The sequence below is a fragment of the Trachypithecus francoisi genome, unplaced genomic scaffold, assembly GCF_009764315.1.
Source record: "Trachypithecus francoisi isolate TF-2019V2 unplaced genomic scaffold, Tfra_2.0 Lachesis_group13, whole genome shotgun sequence".
Taxonomy (NCBI): Eukaryota; Metazoa; Chordata; class Mammalia; order Primates; family Cercopithecidae; genus Trachypithecus; species Trachypithecus francoisi.
This window is the reverse complement of record NW_022681458.1, coordinates 24,441,836-24,465,290: the sequence shown is the minus strand read 5'-3', so window position 1 is coordinate 24,465,290 and position 23,455 is coordinate 24,441,836. Positions and strand designations below refer to the sequence as shown.

General features: G+C 51.0%; 1 protein-coding gene across 1 annotated transcript; it reads right to left on the bottom strand.

Annotated features, from left to right (window-relative positions):
- Nucleotides 1–369: 369 nt before the first annotated feature.
- Nucleotides 370–22,143, bottom strand: IGFBP5 (insulin like growth factor binding protein 5). Its single transcript, XM_033230327.1, has 4 exons — nt 20,999–22,143; nt 7,101–7,330; nt 6,367–6,486; nt 370–5,144 (listed from the first exon to the last, which is right to left on the bottom strand). The coding sequence occupies exons 1-4, from the start codon at nt 21,333–21,335 to the stop codon at nt 5,013–5,015; spliced, it is 819 nt and encodes a 272-aa protein (XP_033086218.1). The 5' UTR covers nt 21,336–22,143; the 3' UTR covers nt 370–5,012.
- Nucleotides 22,144–23,455: the final 1,312 nt, after the last annotated feature.

Sequence of the window (23,455 nt, the reverse complement as noted above, 5' to 3'; positions counted from 1 at the left end):
AACAGTAGGGGAACACGTGCCGAATGTTTCCAGTTCTCAGGGCTTTGGGGACATTAACTGGCCGAATCCTCACAGCAGCCCTATGAGGTTTTACCCACAAGGAAATGGAGGCCTGAGGAGGTGATGTAGGCTGCCCTGGGTTCCACGACTGTGGTGGCTTTCCAACGGGTGGGGAAGGGGCCGCTGGAGCGCCAGTGGGTGGGCTTGTCTTGGGGGATGGGGGGTTCTCTCTGGACGGAGCAGTCCCTCAGCCCGGATCCCGCCGGGGGCCTTTCTCCATCCCCTCCCGGCTGTGGCCTGAGGAGAATCGGGGGCTCGCGTCCCCCACTGCCTGCCTTCCCTGAGCCCTCGGAGGAAGCTGACGTAGGCTAACTGAATGCATAACTTTATTAAATAAATGCTTTGTCATGACAAAAGACAAAGATCAAGGAGTAACATAAATTATAAGTTGAATAAATAGTATACAGCAATCTTCACTTTGTAAGAAAATGTGAGAGCCTTTGTTGGTTTTTTATTTCCTTAAGTACAAAATGCTAAACAGGAGCCGAGCTCAAGCTCTTCCGCATTCAGATGGTTTTTTCGTGTTTTTTTTTCTGCTTTTTTTTTTTCTTTCTCACAAACTGGTTGTATTTGTTGATTTATTTTTCCATCCTTTTCACCAGTAAAGATTATCATCATTTATTTTTGTTTTTAAAGTTGAAACCAAAAAAGAGGAGAGAACAGAGTTATGGTATGAATGTATGTAAAACTACAGAGAACTACAGTAATATGTACTGTGGTTATTGCTGTCTTCAAAAACAAAACAAAACAAAACAACAACAACAACAACAACAAACAACCGGTAGGCAACTCGGAATCTGAAGGAATCTTGTCTGACAACTGTGCTATCCATGTGGGCTACTGTGTGACAGTGGCAGTGGAGACTCTGGCTGGTGACTGGGGACCGGTGGAGTGGGGTGAGCGGGCACAGGGAGGCTGGGGTCCCCTTCCCCTCGGACCGCCCCCACCTTCCCTTTCCCCATCCAAAAGGATTTCAGGAGAGGAGGCCAGAGTCTGTGAAATGACTAAACTATATACTCCATTAGAAAACCAAGAAAGTATGTTTTAAAATAGAAACAAAAGCCTAAGAGAAAATAAAAAGCGGAGAAACAGTGCAACATAATTCTTGCACTTTAGTGGTTTTAAAAACACAGACAGTACAAGGCCCAGGTTGCTGGTTGGTGAAACCCCTGTCCCTCATCCCTCCTCCACTTTGCAAAACGGAGCCTCCTTTCTCTTGGAAGCCAGACGTGTCCTCTCTGACGCTATGGGGTTTCTTCTCCTTAGAGCTCTTCTCTGAGGTTCCCATCCTGGGCCGGAGCCCTCTCAGGGGTGAGTGGATGGGTCCGGGGTACTGTCCCACCTTCTGGGGGGCTTGGCGGTTGCCGTGGCAGCCCTGTCTCGCTAACCGCTGGGTGGTGGGAGCAGGGTGGTTGAGGCCCACCCTCTAGGGGAGGCCAGCCCTGTGGGGGTACCATGGAGGCCACAGAGGTGGTGGTGGGGAGACGGGGTGAGAGAGAAGAGCCATGATCAGAAAACGGCCTCCCTGGACCTCGTGCGCCTGCCTTTCTCCCCATATGGGGCCAGTGTCCCCAGGCCTGTCTGTCTAGGCCTGGCTGTCAGAAAAAGGTTCCAGTCTCTTCCTCCCCATGTGCCCTGCTTTGCCAGGTGGGTCGGGGCAGGCTGGAGGAAGGAGGGTGAGTCCTGGCTGGACTTCCCTATCTCCTAGCAGTCATGGGAAAGACAGAGGATCTTCACCACTGCTGGAGTGAGGCACGAGTCTAAAGGGGATGGGAGAGACCTTCTGTGGGTCTCTTCTGTGGGTGTGAGTGTGGGAGTGGGCAGCACTTAGACCCAGAGCCATGGATAGCCCGGAGTCCAAGGTCTCTGGGTCAGCAGGCAGTCGGCCAAAGGCCAGCCTGGAGTCAAAGAGAGCCCTGCTTAGATTGCCATGCCCACACCATTCCAAACCTGCCTACCTTGCACCCTGCCACGGGGGAAGAGGTGCTGTCTTCCTCCAGTGCCTCCCTTCCCAGGGTCTCCCCACCCTGGGCCCAGCCAGACCTCCCATTTGGGAGGCTTAGTTCCATGTGTCCACGAAGGCCCAGCTTCTCTAGGGAGTGACCAACTGCCCATGAGAATACCCTGCATGCAGAAGAGACTCACAGGTTTGGGTTACCAGGCACGAACTTTGGAAACCAGAAGAGTCTGGCACACTCACACCAGGCTCTAATCCCCCACCTGATGGCTGGCAGCAAAAAGCCAACGCGAGGGGCAGAAGCCCGCCCAAAGTCCAGACACAGTGGGCGAAGAGAGAGCCCCTCTCAGGTCCAGGCTGGGAGGAATGTAGGGGGAGATTGTAGTTCCTGGCTCAGTCTTTTCTTAGGGGAGTGGCACCCCAGTATCCACTTGGCAGATCCTAGTTGGATAACTGCTCAAGATGCAAAAGAAGAATAGGTGGAAAGAACAGTGACATGGAAGAGGTTTGGGATACTGGCCTAAGACACACAGAAACGTGAGTTGGGTTTAGGGGACAGCTGTGCAGAGAGATGGGGCGTGCTGACTTGGCAGGTCAAGTCCTTGTGGCTGCTGGCCCTATCGGGCCCCTTTGTCTCATGAAGATCGAGCATTTCTCCTGTCCCCAGTCCGCTGTCCTGTCCAGGGGCATAGGGGATAGCCCCCAAGTTCTATAGCTATAGGGTTCCCATCCGTTGAAACAGATTTGCTTTTCACTATTCCTCTTCGTAGCCCCAAATTCGTTGTTGGAGGCAGTCTCCACTGTGTCATGCCATGAGCAAAGAGTGAAGAGAGCTGTGTCCGCAGCACAAAGGGGTCTCCTTGGCCAGTGTCCAAGCCCCCTTTCCTGGATATCTTCAGCCTTAAAGAACAGTCACAAGGCTACCCACTGGTTGAGGAAGTCATTGGAGAATGGGAGTTCTCTTGGTTCAGAATATGGCTGCCGAGTGACAGCATCCCTGAATCATGCGTTCCCTGCTTGTTCCGGCCCTCCTTCCATCCTCCACCCCAGGGAGGACGCAGGGACTGGCCAGAATGGAGGAAGAGCCGGAAAGACTCGTGGGCCTCCATCCCTCCTTGCAGGCTGAAGGTGGGCAGCGGAGCGCATAGTCTTGTCCCTTCCAAAGCGTGGCCAGTTTCGACTGATTCTTCCTATCTGTCTGGCTTCTAAAGTCTAGCATCCTCCTAAAGTTACCCACCTTCCCTGGCTCTGTGGCCTGGATTAAGTTCATTTCTATTTTGCAACCCATTCCCCCATTTTCCTCTCTTTCCTCTCGAATCCCAGAAAACATACAGGGTGGGGAAGCTAAAGAAGTTTCTATCGGCTTTTTCCCCTTTCTGCTGCTTTGTGCCAAAGCTAGAATGGAACAGTCCCTTCAGCCCTCTGTTCCTCCCCACATCTACTCTGGCCGGAACCGTCAATCTTACTGTTCTCCTGCATCTAAACCTTTTTGCCACCATCTCCCTCTGCCATCTCTTACTTCAGTCTCCCTCCTGCTCTGCCAGTGTGGAGAGTGAGGGAGGCTTCCAAAAATGCACGTTCTGTTCAGACGAAAGGAAAAGGCTGGGGCGGGACTGGTGGATCCGTCATGGACCTGTTGGGCTCATGTGGTGTGATGTCCGGAGACTGTGATTTCCTGAGGGTTTAAAGACTAAAATGGGATGGACTGAGGCGCACGCTGTTTGCACCACGGAGGACTGGCCTCTGCCTGGCTCGGTGGGTGCAGAAGAATATATGTGGGGAATCACTGTCAAGTCCAGCACTGTGCCCCACAAAAAAGCTGAGTTTATTGCTCACGGGAAACTCTGCCTCGAGGCAGGCAAAAATGCTATTACAGGTTGTATTAGGAGAATATGGGTTTTCTCAGTTTTCCCAGCATGAGGAAGTCCTCAATGCCCCTATAGGAACTACTTTGAAAAGTTAATGCAAACTTTTGAAAGAAAAGAAGAAAGAAAAAAACAAAGAAAAAATAGATTTATATGCCTATATATGACTATATGGAGTCTTGTAGATTAATACAAGCCCACTTTTTTTTTCAGCCTATCCTCCCCCACAGAGGCTGCTGTGCTACTTGTAAATTGAATTAAATGAGGGCTGAAACCGTACGTATCAGCATGTACTGTAGTCACCCTGGAAGAACAAGTCTTTCCGATTTTGGGGCATGTATTGATTTCTAAAAAAGTCTGCCTGGGGAATGAAATATGCACATGAATTTCATATTCATAGTTCTGCTTCCAAAAACCTCTCTATCTAATATCACTCAATTATGAAGCTGTTTTGCTTTCAGAGGAATGGAATGCATTTTTGTTTTTATAAATCTGGGGAGAGACAACACTCTGCCCAGGTAAGAGGAGAGGAAGTTCAGGGGTCCAGGTGTCCATACTGCTGGCTAGAGGAGGAGACAGATCTGGGAGAGGTCCTGGCGTGGTTTGCCTTTTCCTTTCTCCCCCTGACCAATCCATACTGGGAAACCCCAAGAGTGTCATTGAATGCCACATCCTGGGCTGCATCTTCTAGCGCCCACCTCTCCCGACCCTAGGCCAGGGCTGGACGTGAACGTTGGGCCCCTCCCTGGTCTCGGTGCCTTTCCTTCCCGCCTACCTGCTTGTCCTTCTCTTCCTAACTCTATTTGTCTTTCTCTCTCCTCTACACAAACATTTCCTTCCCTTCTCTTCCTCTCGTTCTTCCTCTCTTCCCTTCTCTGTTCATCCAACTTGCCTCAAAAAGAAAACCATTTTAAAGGGGGGGTGTCTTTTTAGCTTTTTGCATCTCTGTTGTTGCCATTTCGAAGTTGAGCCCTTGCTAGAGATTCCGAGGTCCTCAGTTTCCTCAAATAGATAGATATATATTTCCCTTAAATGAGATGAAATGAGTGGCGTCCTGGGGTGGAGGGAGGCGCTGGCTGGAGTCGGGGCCGGGGGTGGGAGGGGGTGAGGGAAGGGTTCGGGGGGACGCATCACTCAACGTTGCTGCTGTCGAAGGTGTGACACTGAAAGTCCCCGTCGACATACTCCATGCCTGGCAGTTTCATTCCATACTTGTCCACGCACCAGCAGATGCCACGCTTGCGGCCACGGGAAGGTTTGCACTGGGGTGAGTAGAGCAACAGGCTGTGAGGACGCCGCACCCCGGGGCTCTGCTCCTCCCTGTCCTGCCTCTTCTCTGCCCCAAGACAAGACTCTCATCTCCAGAGAGTTGAGGGCGCTAGACCCGACCCTTGGGTTTCTAGTGTCCCCGTTTCACGGAAAGACCCAGGGAAAAATGTGAATGTAGGCAGCCTACCCTTGGCTAGCTCCTTCAATCCCTTTCTTTTCTTCTTTTTCAGAGATGGGATCTTGTTATGTTGCCCAGGTTGGTCTAGAACTCCTGAGCCCAAGTGATCTTCCTGCCTCAGCCTCTGGAGTAGCTGGGATTACAGGTGTGAGCCGCTGTGCCTGGCTTACAGTCCCTTTTAAAATATTACCCATTCGAGTCTCCCTCAGCCTGAAACTCTGCAGATTCTCAAGAGAGTTATGATCCAATAATAATGACAATGGTAATAATAATAACAGGAGGAGGCATCATTTGTGGTGTTATCCTGTACCCACCACTCAACATTTGGTATGCAGTAGGTACTGTTCTAAGTGCTTTACAAAGATCAATCACTTACTCCTCATTCTCCATTTTACACAAGGGTCTGGAGGCACAGAGATATTAAATGATGAGTAAGGGGACACAGCTAGTAAGTGGCAGAGCCACGATTTGCCCCAGTGTGGCCTGGCTCTTACATTTAGATTATGGGTGCCCTTAAAGCAACATCACGATCACCTGTCCACCCCAGAGTCCACCCCAGGTCTAATAATCAGAAACTGCAGGGGTGGGGCCCAGCCTTCAGCCATGCCCTCCAGGGATCGGATGCCCTTGGAAATCTGAGAACCATTGCCCAAAGGGGAGCCTGGCTGTGAAGGGACGCGAGCTGATTTCAGGTGGTACACAGAGAAAATACGGCTTAAACTCCTGAGTGTGTGGTACACCAATGATCCATGCTGTGCGATAGTGTTACAGAATTTCCTCTTGCAATGAATTCACCTAGCTAAGGTGACCCGTGGAAAGCATAGTGGATTACAGCATAAGAGGGAATGAGGGAATGGATTGCAGCCTAGTAGGGAATGTGGAAAGTCATGATCGTGGTATACGAATGGGTATCTGAGGCCTGGGAAACAGTAAGCGGTTAACGGTGGAAATCTTAGGCACTTGCCCAAGGTGGAGTTTCCTGGCAGGTGCCATTTTGAGAGCCATGTGAGCCTGGGAGCTCAGGGCAGGGGACGTACCTGCTTTCTTTTGTAGAATCCTTTGCGGTCACAATTGGGCAGGTACACGGCACGGGGCACCATGCGTGGGCTGGCTTTGAGCTCCTGCAGGGAAGCCTCCATGTGTCTGCGGCAGGGGCCCTGTGTGGACAGGAGGGTGAGAGCCATGGCGAGACCAAAGGAAAACCACCCAGCTGCGCTGACAAATGGCCCAGGGGGTGGGGGCTGAAGGGCCTCGGGAGGAAAGTCACCACCTTTGGTGCTAATCATCTACTGCCAAAGCTCTTTCCTCTCTGTCACCTGTCACGTGCGCTGGGATCACAAAGCCTGCCTTTGGCCAGGTATCCATACTTTCTCTTTTGTGTTCCAGGTCACTCCCTCCCCTGCAGCTTTTCTCTTCTGCTGAGTAACCATGTCCAGAGGTGCCCATGTCTAGATGCTCTAGGAGAATACTCAGTCTCTGCCTCAGACTGGACACAGCTGCAGGGCCCAGGTACCTGGCGCGTGGCCACTGGGCTGGCACACACTCTCCTCAAATGAGCACTGCCTCTATTCCCACTTACTAGCACAAGCCCTTGGCCCTGACAAGTGTATGCTCTGGAAACTCTCCTCCCACCTCCTAAGCTGAGCCACCATGGTTTGCTGCAGGTCCTCTGCTGGGTCTAGCCTAAGCACCTCCTGCTGCCATGAATGTCCATTTAGACGCAGGGAAAGGTCAAAAGCCGGGAGGGAATGAGGGAATCCCCGAGACGTACCTGCTCAGACTCCTGTCTCATCTCAGGTGCAGAGATGACCCGGGGGTGGGCAGTGTTCTCGGCTCCCCCTACAAACTTGGACTGGGTCAGCTTCTTTCTGCGGTCCTTCTTCACTGCTTCAGCCTTCAGCTCGGAGATGCGGGTGTGTTTGGGCCGGAAGATCTTGGGGGAGTAGGTCTCCTCGGCCATCTCAGAGGTGGTGGGCTCCTCGTGCTCACGGGAGTCTCTCTCTGCAGGAGAAGGAACCAGAGGGTCAGCCCCTGTGGGCCAAGGTGCACATGGCCAGAGCCCAGGGCTGGGCAGTTTGGGGTGAGGGGAGTAATAAAGGCTGAAGCAGATGTGTCTCTGCCCTCCTGGGGCACACCCTGAAAGCAGGGGGATAAGAACCAGGAAGCAGAGTGAATGCTCATGTTGGCGGGAAGTTTCTGACATGCTTGGAGTCACGCAGAGCGTGCAGGCAGACAGACTTCACAGAGGAGAACTGAGAGACTGACGGACGGATGGGTGAGTACAGAGTGGACCTGCTGGGGCAGGAAGGAGGAAGGGCAAGGAAAGTGGCCCCTGCAAGGATGAAGGTGGTAGTGAGTGGTTTGCTTGCTGGGGGATGGCCAAGTAGATGGGACATGGCTGGAGGTGGGGCTGAGAAGTAGGAACCTGGGAATCTGGGTCCACGGAGGAAGATGACACAGCCAGGGCGTGGACGAGAAGGGCCAAATCTGTCCTGTTAGTGAGATCTTTGCACTTTCAGAGCTGCTGGATGTCGAGGTCTCTTTGGACTTGGGGAACCTGGGAGGAGGGGTTCCTGGGGTCTGGAGCAGCAGGGTGGTGAGGACCTTCATACACAGCAGGAGGAAGGGAGGGGAGGGGAGAGCCAGAAATGTGGGCCCGGAGCGGACTGGCATGGGGCCAAGTAGAAGTCAGAGGCCTCGCTCCCGCTCTGGCTCAGAACTGGTGCCGTGCTCGGGGGCCTGGGAGGCTGGGACGTTACTCAGCTCCGGACTGAGAGAGGCTGACAGCTGGCTGAGACCAGGACAGTTATATATAGGAATGGCTTGGTGACAGTCTATACTTAGCTGACTTTTGACCTTTAGAGAAGTAAGACTTTGTTCATGTATTTGTTGATCCTTAATTCTACCCGTCTGGCCTTTTCTTGGTGCGCAGATTTCCCCTAAATTCTTATCTCATAGGCATCCATCCCTGGGTCCCCTTCTCCTCTCAGCTCCTTGACCTCACCCAGCCTCAGAGGAACCAGAGTGGGGGAACTTTAGATTGTTGTTTCCAGGCAGGCGGGGTGTGGCCACAATGCCCCACAGTGGGACCAGGTGCAGGGCTGAGTGGAGGTGGGGGTCCCTGTCTTCATTGCTTCCCTCTTTTTTCAAATACTGGAAAGAGAAAATAGAGCTTTGAGTGATATTAAATAACCAAAATGAGATGAAAGAAAATTCTGTTCTCCACCCACTCCATGATTGCTGGGATGCCCAGGAAGAGTGATCGCCAGACATCTGGGATGGGGAACAGAAGAAGTGGGTAGAATTCAAGGAAGGGGGGGTGGGGAAAAGAGAAGCTTTTTGAGAAGACACTGTTTTATGCCTCTGGACAGGTATAGAACCCGACTTCTGAGCTTGCAGCCCTGGGCAAGTTCCAGGTGTGAGTTAGGAAAGGCATTTGAACACCTGGCCTAACCTGGTCAGGATGGCAGGTGGCAGGAAGCAGCCAAGCATCTGTTTCTCTCTTGGCTCAGGATTTGTCAAGTCTCATGAAATAGGTATTTGATCTTTAAGGCCTTGGCAGAGAAGGTCCCTGCCCTAAAGAAACCTCCAAGGGTTTGCAGCATTCCTGGTGGTGAGTTGCTTTGGGTATTTATTCACAGGAAAGGAAGGGAGGTAATTACTGGAGAGGAAGATCATGACTCGGAGAAAACAAATAACAAGGTGGTGGGTGGACTCTCCCCGAACAAAATTCAACCTGAGATTCCTGGCACCCCTTCTGGCCTCTCACTCCCTCTTCCCAGTCGTGTCTTGATGTCCCAGTACCCCGATTCTCCTCTATCAAACACTGCTGTGACGACTCATCAATAGGGTGACATCCCTGGTGGGTGGAAGGCAGGATTTTAGGGATTAGTTACAAGGGTCATGTTCTGGGGTAAACTGACTTTTCTTGGTTGTAGAGCAAGTGAGATTGGCAGGAGGAAGGGAGAAGCAAGGCTGGTTTGGGGACTCTGTACAAATGGAAAGGCTGGGGTTCCGTTATCTAGTAACACAGATCTCGCCTGGAGGCTCAGATCTTGGAGAAGAGGGAGTAAGGAGAGGGAGCGCTAACCATCGCACAGAAGGGCTTTCGGGCCAGTCTTATTGAGGGACTGGAGCCGCACCACTCAACCTCAGCATCACCAAGCATTCTAATCCTCAAAAAGTAGTTGACTACTGTGGGGGGAGGAGCAGGCAGGAAATGGTGGCTACTGAAAGCCTGGGGGCACGGGTGTTCAGATTGGAGAAGCCCGGACCCCTTCCCCAAACAAGATTGTAACTGGATCAAGTGAGGGCAGGTGGGGGAGTGGGCTGGCTGCTGACCAGCGCACACACGAGTCTCTGCATCTCCTTCAGTGGGCTGCCCCAGCCCGGCCCAGAGAGCCAGCACATTGTCACCTCTTCAAGGGGAGAGAGCCTGGGAACCTGGCTCCTCTCCTGTGGCTGGTGTAGCAGCTCCTGGAATCCTTTCTGTAGGCCATTTAACCAATCTCTCCGTGTCCAAGCAGAAATAAGCATCTATCGTTCTAGTTCTTAAGGACATCTGAAATGGGGGTGCCATTCCATCCTCCTCTGGCTACCTGTTGGGGGAGGCTCTGTCCATTTGGTCAGAGGGTGCCCTTCTCCAGCTGTCATTGCAGCTTACTCTCTCTCTTTGGCCTTGGTGGACACAGAAGCATGCTGGCCCACAGCCTTCCCTCAACAGCTCTTCTCAAGACCCTTCACATTTTGGGACTTTTTCTAACTGCTGTGGGCTGTCCTTACCCTTGAGTCACCCTTTCTGGGAGGGGGATGGGGCTGTTGACAATGGTTTGACAAACCTTGGGGTAAATTTATTTTGACCTCTCTTACTCTTTTCTTTGAAAGTGTTCAAGTACTGCCCCGGGGCCAAGCAACCACGATACTGGCATACAACATGTAGATTCTGGTATCTCTCTTCATTTAAGGAACTAAAAACGCTTTTGCAAACTCTCTCCTTTACCCAGCCTCCCCAAGATGAGTCTCCTGAGGGCACACCTTCCCCAGCTTGCAAGCTTTTTGGCTGCTTCTGAAGAGCAGGCTTAACATTTTGATGTGCCTCCCGGTTTCTGGTGCCACTGAACCCCATGGGACCTATTCCTTAGGCAGCAGCAGAGTCCAGGGTCGAAGATACTAATCAGGGTCTTGTGGTCACCTGTAGGCTCCAGAGAGACAGCGGAAACTTGGAGGGGAGCCAGGGCAGAGCCACGGAGATTAAAGGGCTGGAAAGTAAGACCGGAGCTACGTGCCAGAAGCAGCTAGCCCGACTCAGCTGCTCTGTGGCTGAGTCATAAATAGGCTTTCAATTTTGGAAGGGTTTAAGTTTTAGATAAAACAAGAAGGAACAAGTAGACTGGCTACTCTTGAGCTATTTCATCAAGAGAAAACGAACTGAGGTTGCAGAAGGGATCTAGGCAGGATACCCAGGAGGACTTCCTGGTGAAGATTGTTCTGCACGTGAACAGCAAAAAAACTCAACAGTCAGCACTGGAACCTGTTTGACAAACAGGTCAATATCTCCATGTGGCCAGCAGAGGGCGTGGGAGACTGACACCCACACAGCATGGGCTCACTTCCAGGGACTGGAAGCGTTTTTAAAATCTGGAATTTGGAATTAAGCGTGGTGGCTCATCTCTAGTCCCAGCACTTTGGAAGGCCAAAGTGAGTGGATTGCCTGAGCCCAGGAGTTCGAGAACAGTCCGGGCAACATGGTAAAACCCCATATCTACCAAAAAAAAAAAAAAAAAAAAAATACAAAAATTAGCTGGGCCTAGAGGCGTGTGCCTGTAGTCTGAGAAACTCAGGAGGCTGAGACCAGAGGATTGCTTGAGCCTGGGAGGTTGGAGGTTGAGGTTGAGGCGAGCCATGATTGCTCCACTTTGATAGCTCCACTGCACTCTAGCCTGGGTGACACAGTGAGACCCTGTCTCGAAGAAAAAAAAAAAAATCTGGAATTTGGGTGCCTCCCTCTCCTACTTCTGTAATAATCACTCGAATCCCTTCCTTCATTTGTGTGTCTGCAGCATATATTTAAAGAGCCAGGGAGACAAACAAGCGAGGCCTGGAGAGAACCATGTGTGGGAGAGTGAAGGCAGGTGAGGGAGAGGGGAAACAGGGTTTCTTTCTGCATGGCATTCTGCTGTTTCTGTAACCTGCAACTGGAAAATGATCCAGGAAGGAAGAGAGACATATTCCAGGCTTCCCTGCCCATGAGATGCTGTTCTGAGAGGGTTTTGCAGAGCATGGGAAATGTGGAATGCTCAGCATCCATTTCTCCTGCTGGGAGCTATGGAGGCTGGACCTTTACCTTCATAATCCTATTCAGTGACTAAGGGAGGGGATGATGATAATATTATCTGGATACAGTATTTACCTTTGGGGTGGGATCTAAATCTCTGGCTTCTATATAATACCTCCAGTCCTTCCCACTGGCTCTCCAATGCCTCTAGCCCCTGCCACTTTTGGGTGGCCAACTCAGTTCCTCTTTCATTCGTAAGGCATTCCCCATTCACCCCAGTGCAGCAGCATCCACAGAGGCACACACGGTACATCGGCCTCTCCCCACGGTAACATGAACACGTGCTTAAGGACTGCACCATTCTCTATGTCCTGGCAAACACAGAGAGTGTCATGGTGCAAGTCCAGCTGCTACAGACCCAGAGGCGTCTTAGGGTGAGAAATACTACAGTCTGCACATTTGCACAATGCATGTACCGTGCCCAAGCTCAACCACTTTCTCCAAACCTGCCCTTTTGCCACGGCTGTTCTCTTTCAACAGAGGCAGGCACATGGTCTTCTGAAGGGTTCTGACTCCACCTTGCTTGCTAGTCATAGCAATGGATGGATCCAGGTGGAGACCTGCCTGCCTAAAATCTGAATCCCCCACCCCCGGACCTCTTAGTCACACCCCAGTGCCATTAACAGCCTGCTCCTGGGCTGGTGTTAGTTTATCACTCTATCTTGCTTGACCTAATAATCAATTGTAAGAGAAAACTAGGTGACCCAGATATTGTGCCTTAGCTTACAAAAATCGAAGAAACAGAGGCATCCTTGAAATTCACAGTCCAGGAAGAGTGTCGGGCTTTGCCAGGCCACCCAGACCTGGGGAGATTCTCCCATCTTTTCTAGACAGAAGATAAGATGAGGATGCCTAGAATCTCTCTACAAAGAATGGAAAAGGGATCTGAATTTCTTCTGGGTTTCATTCTAGTCCCCTCTGTGGAATTTAAATAGCCAACTTCTTAAGGGCAGAGCTTTGTCATTTCTCTTTGTCTCACCAGCATATAGTATTCAATAAATAATCTTTAAATGGAGAGATGTGTAAATCTGCCCAAGAGGCAAAGAGAAGTAGGTCTGAAAGTATTTCTGTAATATAAGCTGGGGCTTAGAGCCCAGTGCATGCCTTGGGAGGTTATCTCATCCATGCTCCTGCCCTGAAGCAGGATAACCCTGCCGCAGGGGACAGGGAGGCAGACAGATGAGCTTCAATAGTGTGGGAAACAGCAGGGGTGCTCCTGGATTCACTGGGCTTCTCTTTGGCCTAAGGCTGCTATATATTAATGTACTACTTAGGCTGGGCATGGTGGCTCACGCCTGTAATCACAGTACTTTGGGAGGCTGAGGCGGGTGGATCACGAGGTCAGGAGTTTGAGACCAGCCTGGCCAACATGGTGAAACCGTGTCTCTACTAAAAATACAAAAATTAGCTGGGCATGGTGGTGTGTGCCTATAATCCCACTACTCAGGAGGCTGTGGCAGGAGAATCACTTGAACCTGGGAGGCAGAGGTTGCAGTAAGCCAAGATCGTGTCACTACACTCCAGCCTGGGCAATAGAGTGAGACTCTGTCTCAAAACAAAACAAAACAAAACCATATATATAATATATATATGTATATAATGTATATATATGTATATAATATACATATATGTATATAATATATATATATGTATATATATACATATATATGTATATATATATATGTATATACATAAAACCATATATATATGTATAAAATATAGTAGTCACTAGCCAGTGTGGCTATTTAAATTAATAAATATTAAATAAAACGAAAAATTCAGCTCCTCAGTCACTCTAGCCATATTTCCAAGGACTTCGTGGCCACATATGGACACTGCAGACCTACAACGCTTCCATCATTGCAGAAAGTCCTAATGGTCAGTGCTGGCCTGATGGCACTGGCCTCTGCCTGGGTATGGATGAAAATACTGAGGCCCAGTCTAGAATGTTCTGTAGTCCCCCTCCTCCCTTGCCAACCCTAAGTCCCTAGCCAACTTGCAGCCACCAGCTCCTCCCTACAACACAAGGCTGGTGGAAGCATGAGGGATTGGCTGCTCACTGTTTTAAAAAATGTAAGACTTGTCTCAGTCTCTTGAAGTCTGTTTCCCAGCTGTGGATGTCAAATGGCTCTTCTGCGCTTGTGTGTGCATTTGCAGAAGGAGAAAGGCCACGGGGTGATGGGGGGCGGCGGGGAAGGCGCTGTGGAGGCTTCCAGGTAAGCGGCAACATCATCGCTTTTCCTACCCGTCCCATCTCTGACCAGCATCTGCCTGGTGCCAGTCTCTCTCAGAAGACACTGTTTTTTTGTTTGTTTGCTTGTTTTTTGTTTGTTTTTGTTTTTACTCTATCATCAGAAACAGACGTGCATGTTCTGGGTTCTTTTTAACCTGAATTATGGGCTGAGGAGGAAATGAGCACTAACCTTCCAAGAAAAAAACAAACCCCCAAAGCTATCATCCTAAAAAGCAGTTGTAAGAATGGAGGAAAGCCAGGAGGAAGACCCTGGAGGGGAGGTGAGCAGACCTAGAGTCCTACTGACTGGATGATGAGGGCTATAGGTGTACCCAACTGAGCCCCCCTACCCCATTTTAGGCCAGGAGAACTAGCATGGTTAGGTACTCTAAACCAACAGCAAAGCTGGCCAAGCTGGGAATATAATATCTCTATCCTTACCAGAGAATACAGACACCATGTAGTATAGTGGATAACCGTTCAGAATCAGGAACCAGACTACCTGGGTTCAAATCGCAGCTCCTCTATTAAATAGCTACAGCAAACTGTGCCACCCTAAACCTTCAGTTGCCCTTTCTGGGAGGAAGATGAAGCTGTTGACAATAGCTCAGTAAACCTTGGTGCAGCTTTGGCAACACAGCAAGACCCCATCTCTACATAAAATAAAATATTAGCCGGGCGTGGCAGTGTGCACCTATAGTCCTAGCAATGGGGAGTCTGAGAAGGGAGGATGGCTTGAACCCAGGAGTTGGAGGCTACAGTGAGCCATGATTGTGCCACTACACTCCAGCCTGGGTGACAATAAGATGTTGTTTCTAAAAATAAATAAATAAACAAACCTTGGTACAGATTTACTTTGACTTTTTTTTTTTTTTTTTTTTTGAGATGGAGTCTCACTCTGTCGCCATGCTGGAGTGCAGTGGCACAATCTCGGCTCACTGTAACTCTCTCCTCCCAGGTTCAAACGATTCTCCTGCCTCAGCCTCCTGAGTAGCTGGGACTAAAGGCACGCAGCACCACACCCAGGATGGTCCCGATCTCCTTGACCTCATGATCCACCTGCCTCAACCTCCCAAAGACCTTACTGTCTTCTTCTCTCCAATTCAGTTTTCTCACCTGAGTTATGGGGAGGATAGCAATGGCCCCTTCTCCATTATATTCTGAGGATTATTCAGGGTGATGTGTGCTAATTCACTCTCAGCACAGGTCTCTGCCTTTGTAGTGCTCCGTTACCTCTCACCTCCCTAGTTCCAATCATCAACTAAAAATTTGGTTGCTACGGCACCTGGTTGACAGACACCTACTTGTAGACCACAAGATCTAAGGCTCCTTGGACTGCAGGAAGGTCTGCCAGAAAGTGTTGGCTTGACCCTTGTCTCTGGGGGTCTGTTGGCCAACACCAGGTGAGAAGGACTTGGCAAAGGTGCTCTATGGACCCGTCTCCACTTAGAGAGCTCCCCCTGGGAGTCCTTCCTCTGCCTAACCCCATTCTTTCATGCAGCGTTAAGGGGACTCAGTCTCCTTCCCTAAAGATATATAGAGAAAAGGGGGCCCACAGCCTATCTTATTTGCCTCCTTCCTAAGCATCCCAGAGGAGGAGCTGCCACGGCCTCCAGGATGTATTAGAAAGGCTCTCAGCACTTCCTGCAGCAACTGGAAGTCCCCAGCTGCCCTCTGGAAGCACATCTCTCCTCTCCTGCTGAAAGATCTCAGAGGCACCTGCCCATGAAAGCCAGGGGGCCCTCATGCTCTCTTCCTTATCAACTTTGGTAGTGCATGGTTTTCCTTCTCTCCTTCGGATGCAGAAATTCCCTAGTTACTGCACTCACCCCATCCAACTGCACCCTCCCTCAATCTCTGCTTTCTGTTGGCACCACGTGAGGACTGTGCTGTTGGAAGCAGGCCACTTCTGCACCCTGTTCTTCAAGACTACAGGCCGCTGCACAGCCCAGAGGCAGCCAGGGCCTGCCTGCCTCTCCACATCAGGAGAGTTTCCTGTAATGTAGAAAATGAGGTTTGGTGCATGGACCTGAAAGCTGGACTGAACACCCATCCTTCACACCCTCCAGGTCCTCTTTCCCTGACAAACCACAAGCCTAAGCCAGGCTTGTATGCAAGACTGTGTAGAAAAAGGGACAGAAGTGAGTGTGAAAATAAGAGAATGTGGCTCTCTCTCCTTTGGGGAGGGCTTTGGGGCTGCTTCACTCCTTTTCCTACTGCCCCTAAAACAGCGCCTTCAGCTTGTGGATTATGATGTCATGGGGTGATAGCATCTGGCAGTGTTTGCCAAAGGCCTCACTGCAGGTTAGCCCAGGCCCAGGCACGAGCCCAGTGAGAAAGCCAGGAATGGCTGAATGCAGTGCTGGAGCCCCTGCGGGGAAGAGCTGAGTCCCAGCCCCTTTTCTGCCTCTAACTCTGCTGCCACATCTTGGGCAAGTGACTCCCCACTCAGTGCCTCAGTATCCTCATCCTAAAACGAGGACCTTGACTGTGATGATGGCTGTGGGTTCCTTCCAGCTTTAACATTCTTTGGCCAATACCCAGACAATTCCTGGAGAGACACTAGGACTGAGCTAAGCTGAGTGGCCAGGCACTAACCAACCTGGTTAGGTGCTCTAAACCAACAGCATAGTAGCCAAGGTGGGAGTATAACCTCTCCCCCTCCCAGAGATGTTCAGTCACTCCTCTGGATTTATATTTTTTAAAAAAAAAGAGAGAGAGAAATGACATCATAACAGAATTTATGGAAATAAATGAAACTGGAAATAAAAGGGGAGGTTTTGCTGGTATTGTAGGGGGCAGGGGGTAGAAGCCTACGCTGCCTTCCTTGTTTATTTGATTATTTATTTTTGCAAATATGTAATCAATGTGTAATCAGTCTTACTGTTTTGAATAACATGTCCAGATTGCAATTTAAGGATGGTATCTGGGAATTGCAGCTTTTGGACCAACTGTAGAGAAAAAGCAAATGTAAAACTAAACAAACCCCTCCAAACCCCCTGCTTGACTCAGCGCAGCCATTCTCCCGCCCTCTTTCCTTCTGCTCCGGCTCCTGGTTGGTACCTGCTCTTTAAGATCTTCTTCCAGTTTCTGGATGTAGTGGGTCTGGAGTGTGGTGATCTCTTCTCCAGAGTTTTTGTTTTCCACACACTAAATATCTTAAAAGTTTCATAGGCATTGCTTAGGTACAAAGTAGAAACTTTACACAAGTATTACCTCCCCTTCCCGCTGGCTTCTTCTTCGCTCCATTAAGGGGGCCAGGGCTTCTGCAGGGAATTCCTGCTCCCATGCCCTTTGCTGTAACCCTCACGATGACCTCTGGCTCCTAGGGTCAGCCTGGTCCTCCCTCTGCAGCTGCAGGCCCACCTGCCTGCTCAAATCCAGACCAAGCCCCGGACTAACTCACAGCTGCTCTGACTTAAAACTCAAGCCCTCAGGGGATGTCTTAGAGTTGGGGTGGGGGTTGAGGGTTGGATAGAGAAGGGCGGAGGAAAGAGTAGGAGGGAGGGGCGAGAAGGGGGAAAAAGAGAAATGGAAAGAAAATGAGATCTCACTAGGGCTAACTCTGCTTGTTCTTCCAGTCTGAGCTGACACAGCAGAAAGGGGTGGTGGTGGGCGGAGGTGGCAAGAAAAGTCCAGTTAAAGCCCCATCTCGTCTTCCCGACTCCCGTTTTGGTTGGCTCAGGGTATGGCCATCCTCTCAAAGACTTGTTTCAGAGGGAGGGGGTGCGGGTGGGAAAGGAATTTGGCTCCTTCAGTTTTCCATGATCTTGCTTAACCCAGACATAAATTTGGCCAATAAACCTAACTCTGGAACTTGACTTCAACATGGCATTTTAGACCAAGCTTGGAGTTGAAGCCAGGGTGATGGAGGCCAAACCCCTCAAAGTAGCAAAGGCTGAATTCATTTTTATTTAGGTAATGCTTTTGCTTTCTTTTCCAGAAGTCTATTTTTTGTCCCACGGTGTCTCATTTCTTAATGACAGAACAGAAACCCAGAACCCACGGTTCCCTACATCTCAAACTGAATGTCTCACCAGCACAGAGGAGACCTACCTGAACCCCAGTATCTATGCTGGGGACCAGCTCATCAAACCTCATTCCCCACCAAAAATGCCGGAAAGCAAACCCAGCATTTCCTTGACTCCCTCCACTCACCTCTATTTACTGAGCTTTGCCCAACAAATAACTCCCGTCTATCATCTCCCTCCAGCCTCACACACATTCTTTTTTCCATATCTATCTCTGCTCCTGAACTGGTCGGAATGAAATGCAGAGCCAGGCTGGCTCTCAGCACCCGGCTCTCCGGCCCACTCCCTCTACAGTTGCTCAGCAACAACCTAGCAAAACACCCTCTCCTCGCGCTCCCAGAGGCTTTGGCTGCCTGCCACCTCACTCTCCTCTGCTCCCCATTTCTGATTCCAGAAATGCACTTTTTTGGGTTCTACATATGTTTGGTTACATATAAATATATATCATATAGTATATACCATATATACAATATATAATACGCATTATATAGATATAATATGTCGTGTGTCTGTGTATGCTGCAACTGCAGGAGGGAGGGGGCGAATCCATATCTGCAAGCTCAGATTTTGGCGGGGCGGGCGGGCGGGGGGAGACGAGGGAGGTGGGTTGGGAAGCAGGAATTTTGGCTAAAGGACCAAAAGGGCACTCTCCCTCTCTCTGTCCACTTCTCTCTTCTTAAGAACGGTCTGTACACCATCTCCAACTTTTTGGGGACCCGCCCAATGGTTGTCCGGCTAAAACGCCCTTTCCAGGAGCGCCCACTCCCAACCCATCTGTTCGGGACGAAGATGTCGGCACCAGCCGCGGTGGAGCGCAGCCAACCCGCAACAGCAGCCTGCCGGGCACCTGCCTTCGGCGGGGTGGAGTCGGAGAGGAGTGCTGGGGAGGGGGCGGGTAGAAGAGGCTGCTTCGGGTTGGCCCAAAGGCACTCAGAAGGTGGGGGTTGGGCAAGGGGAGGCAGGGAATTCTACAGGGGATCTTGCTTGGGACTGAAGTGTGTGTGTGTGTGTGTGTGTGCGCGCGCGTGTGTGTGTGATGCGCCCTCCGTGCTCGCCTAGCAATTGCGCGCGCGTGCGCCCTGCGTGCACACCCTTCACACTAGCCACATCACACTACACGCTTGGCAAATAATAAGTGGAGCCAGGATGCTGCTGAGTGACACCTTACGTACTTTCGATGTGACTGGATTGTTACCCAGGGCGGTCGCTTCCAAGCCAGGAAATCAATTAATGTTTTCCGCCTCCGCTAGGCTTTTCCAAATCCACATCCCCCAAGATGAAGGCGGGCAGGACCGCCTTTGAAAAGTGGATCTTAATGAAAATAACCTCACAAGCCGGTCTCTGGGGTTCCCAGGGCCTGCGCGTCCTCCTCTTTTCCTCTTTTTGCAGGCTGCAACCTGGAGATCGACTACCTCTTGCAAAGCTGGAGGGGCTGGCGCCTGCGTCACTCAAACCCTGCAGGGTTTGCGGGGACAGAGGCTGAACACAGGAAGCTCTCCGGCCTCCTGGCAAGAGCGGACGCACTCCTCTCCTGCACTATAGTGACTGAAGTTTGCACTTCAGAAAACTCATGTTAGGGTGCTCGTGAGTAATGGAAAGGGACAGGGAGGGAGAAGGGGATTGCCCCCGTAACTAAACTGTCCCCCTAACTAAACTACGCCAATTAAACATTGTTTAGCCAAGTTTTAACCCCTTTTGGAGAGAATCAATAGCCAGTTTGACGTCTTAGAACCCAGACTTTTATGTAGTTTAACTTTTTTTTTTTTTAACTAAAGATCAGGTAACTCTTTCCAAAAAGAAACTCAGTCTAAGGGGGTAGAACTGTTCTGATTGAACAAGTAGCTGTGTCAATCATTTCAACCCTAGACTTCTGGCGCCGAGAATTTGGGGGCGGGGCAACCAGGAGGCGGGGCAACCCGGGGGCGGGGCAAGCGGAGGCGCGGCTCCCAGTGCGTGGCTTTTCTGTCTCCGCCCTCTGAATTTTGCATTCTGCGTTTCCAGGGCCGCTCATGCACTTACTGCACACCCACTTCTGATCTGGTTTAGGAGATTGGGGAGGGCGGGGTGGGGTGGGGGATTGCGGAGGGAGGAATTGCGGGGCGGGGGTGGAGATGGTGGTGGTGCCGGGAATCTGCATAGGCGAGGAAGTTGAAAGGTCTGTATCTCACATCCCCTTTTGCCTCCCAGCCCTATGTCCACCTTTCATCCTAGGTAAAATCTGAATTGGAGAGGGGGAAAAAGAAATTAGATTCAGAAACGAACACCAGGCACAGAATACCAAACCCTTCCTTCCTCCTCTTCCCCATCCCCACCCCGCACCCCTGCGCTCCTAAAGCATTTTTTCCTTTCCTGGGATAAAATAAAAGTCATTTTGCAGTTAAGTATGTTTTACCATCTACCACAGGCAATCATCTTCAATCAAAAGCAATGGTTATGCACATGGGAGGGGCTTCACGGCTTCCACCCGAAAGGCATTAGTTACCAAGAATGTGGGGTGCTTGTGGTGTGTGTGTAGGGGTGGAGGGATAGAAACGCCTGGAGGCACGGGGGTGGAGAGGCCAAAAGGGACAAAGGTGGAATTAGCTCAGGAGATGGGTAACGCCTCTCTCTCCAGGCCGCAGTTAAAATAATATTTTAACAAAAGAGATTTTTTTCCAAGTCCAGAAAAAAACGTATGCGGGGCGCGAGGTGGGTGGAGGAGGGAGTTGATAATGTAACATACACTCTTTCAGACTGGAGATAGGGTACCAGGGGATTTGGACCTTGTGACCGAATGGGAACTCAGAATCAGTATTCGGACAGAGTAGGGGGAGGGGGTGGGGGAGGGGGCGGGCAAGGTGTGGGTAGGAGGAAGGAGAAAGAGCGAAAGCTGGGATAGACTTGGCTAGACAGTTCCCCAGGGTAGCAGGATCCTCCAAGGCTCCAATTCCGAGGTGCAAGGACCCTCCCCGACTACTCCCGAGCTGCACCCCAGCTCGAAGCCACTTGCTACGCAAAGCGCGCGGGCCCAGCCGGTCCCGTGTCCCCCGCCCGTGCGCCGCGTAACTGACTGGCACACTGAGCGCGCTCACCGATCTTGACTTGCTCGCGGTAGCTCTTTTCGTTGAGGCAAACCCCGCGGCCGTGCAGCAGGGCGTGCAGCGGCTTCTCCTCTTCCTGCCGGGGGAGGCAGCGCAGCCCCTGGGCGCAGCGCTCGGTGTAGACGCCACACGACTGCCCCTCGGCCAGGGCGCAGGTCATGCAGCAGCCGCAGCCCGGCTCCTTGACCAGCTCGCAGCCCAGGGGGCTGGGGGGGCACATGGAGAGGGCTTTCTCGTCGCAGGGCTCGCAGTGCACGAAGGAGCCCAGGCTCTGGGCCGGCCCCGCATAGGCGGCCAGCAGCAGGAGGACCGCGGTGAGCAACATCATCTTCTCTTAGTCGCCCCCTTTACCTCGGGGTGGGGCAGGAGAGCGAGAGTGCAGGGATAAAGGGGCCAAGAGGGCGCCCAGAGATTTTTTTGTTTTTGTTTTAAAATTTCTAGCAGGTAGAGCAGGTGCCCTCCCCCAGACACTTGCAAAAAATGTAGAGAGAGATGGAGGACTGGGGTGCCCGCGAGCAGGTCCCAGCTGCAAGAATTAAAGCCTTGCAACAGGTTGGGGGAAGCAGGGCAGCGCCAGGTGCACGCAGTGAGCGGAGGCCGGAGCGGGTCAGAATTATAGGGGGAAAATAGCCACAAAATTGTTCACCCCCAAGCAACCACCGAAATAATGACCTCGGAGGCAGTGGAGATGGCGTTGGGGTTGGGGGAGAAAAATGGATTTATCTTTAAAATTTTTGCTTAAAATCTAAAACACACCCCGCTCCTTTCTAACCCTCAGCTGCCGGCGGTGCGCGGCGGCGCGGAACAGGTAAGAGGCTTTGGCTGCAGCCGAGAGGGTGGGAGAAAACGTTGAAATCAAGAAATAAAAAAACAAAAAACAAAACCCAAAACAAAAAAACCCCAAATCCTAACACTTCTTGTCTCCCACTTTGCCACCTCCTCTTCGAAATTCGCAGGTTCTACGCGAAGTCCGGAGAAGGGTGAAAACGGAGGAGGGGTAATGGGGTAATGAAAAGGAGCAAAAAAGGAAAAAGCCCACACGGCTTTGCAGCTCTTTCCTAGCTCTTTTCCCCTGCAGAAGTTTCCAAAGAGACTACAGGCTCCGGGCGAGCAGGCGCTTTTAAATAGCCGGCCCCTGGCTGCCAGCCAGTTTGTAGCTGCAATTTGAGCTTCCCAACACCCAACTCAGGCAAGGATGCCAAGGAGCTTTGCAGTACAAACTCACACGGGGTGGGGGTGGGGAGAGGCCTTCTAGACACAAGGGGGCTCCCCTTCGCTCCCTGAACAGCGCTCTCCTCTCCCCTGAACAGCGCCCTCCTCCCCCCGGAATGTAAGAAAGGGGCAAGGGGGACAGGCTGGGGCTACCGAGTGTGGGGAGGAGGTGGAGGGGCCAGTGGAAGACAGAGTTCTTCGGAGCAGGGTGAACACAATGAGGAGAGTAACTTGGTCTCCCCCTCCCTACTATCCCTTAACTAGTCAAGGCACAGGCTGAAGGGAGATGTATTTTCTTATTAGCCAACCGGATATACCATGCCCAAGAAATCTTCCTAAGCTTCTGCAATTGACTGTATGCTGGTGTCTGTTTCCATGTGGGGTGTGTGTGTCCATGTGTGTGCTTGGGGGACAGGTACTGTAGGATGGCCAGTGATGGCTGGTGAGCTAAAATTTTTTTTTATAAAAGAAGAAAAAATGAATTTCTCCACTAAAGGTCTGGAGAAGAGGATTTAATCAGGGGGTTTCTGTACTCATGATGAAGAGGTGACCACTTTCCTTCAGCTACATTGGCCAGGGAGGTTCTCTCTCTCTTTTTCTCTCTCTCTCTGTGTGTGTGTGTGTTGTGTACCTGCAAGAATGGACGTTCATACATTTTAAGAGCAGTGAGTTGCAGAGATGGACACTTTGCAGGAAATGCTAAGTCTGAAAACCTTACATGGTGGCCTAAAGTGTCCTTGTGTGTGGGGTTCTTACAGGGAAGAAAGGTGGATTGGAGTGACACTTCCCTCTCTGTCATTTTGCAGAGGTATTTCTATTGGGCAGGGCCACATCCCTGGAGGGAGTGGGTGGCAGAGTAGCGGGAGGAGACCTTGTGATAGGTTAGTTGGTGCTTGTAGGCACATCCCAGGAATATGAGCTGACGAGGCCACAGGACCTGCTGGGAAGAGGTCCTGACTAGGAACCGAATCGTGCCACTAGACCTCTTTCTTTAATAAAATGAAAGAAAACTAAGGCCTCGAAAAAACGAACGTGGTGGTTTTCGCTTTTTTTTTTTTTTTTGAAATTGACACGAGTGGGCCATGAACCTCATAGGCAGGTCAGAGAGAAATGACCATTGTCACTGCGCCTGCTGGGTGGACTTGGGGTGGGCTGTTACACCTTTCACACTGTGCTTCCTCCCTTGAGAAGGATTTTAACTCTCCTTTAGAGAAGGGGCTGCATTTCATGAAGTTT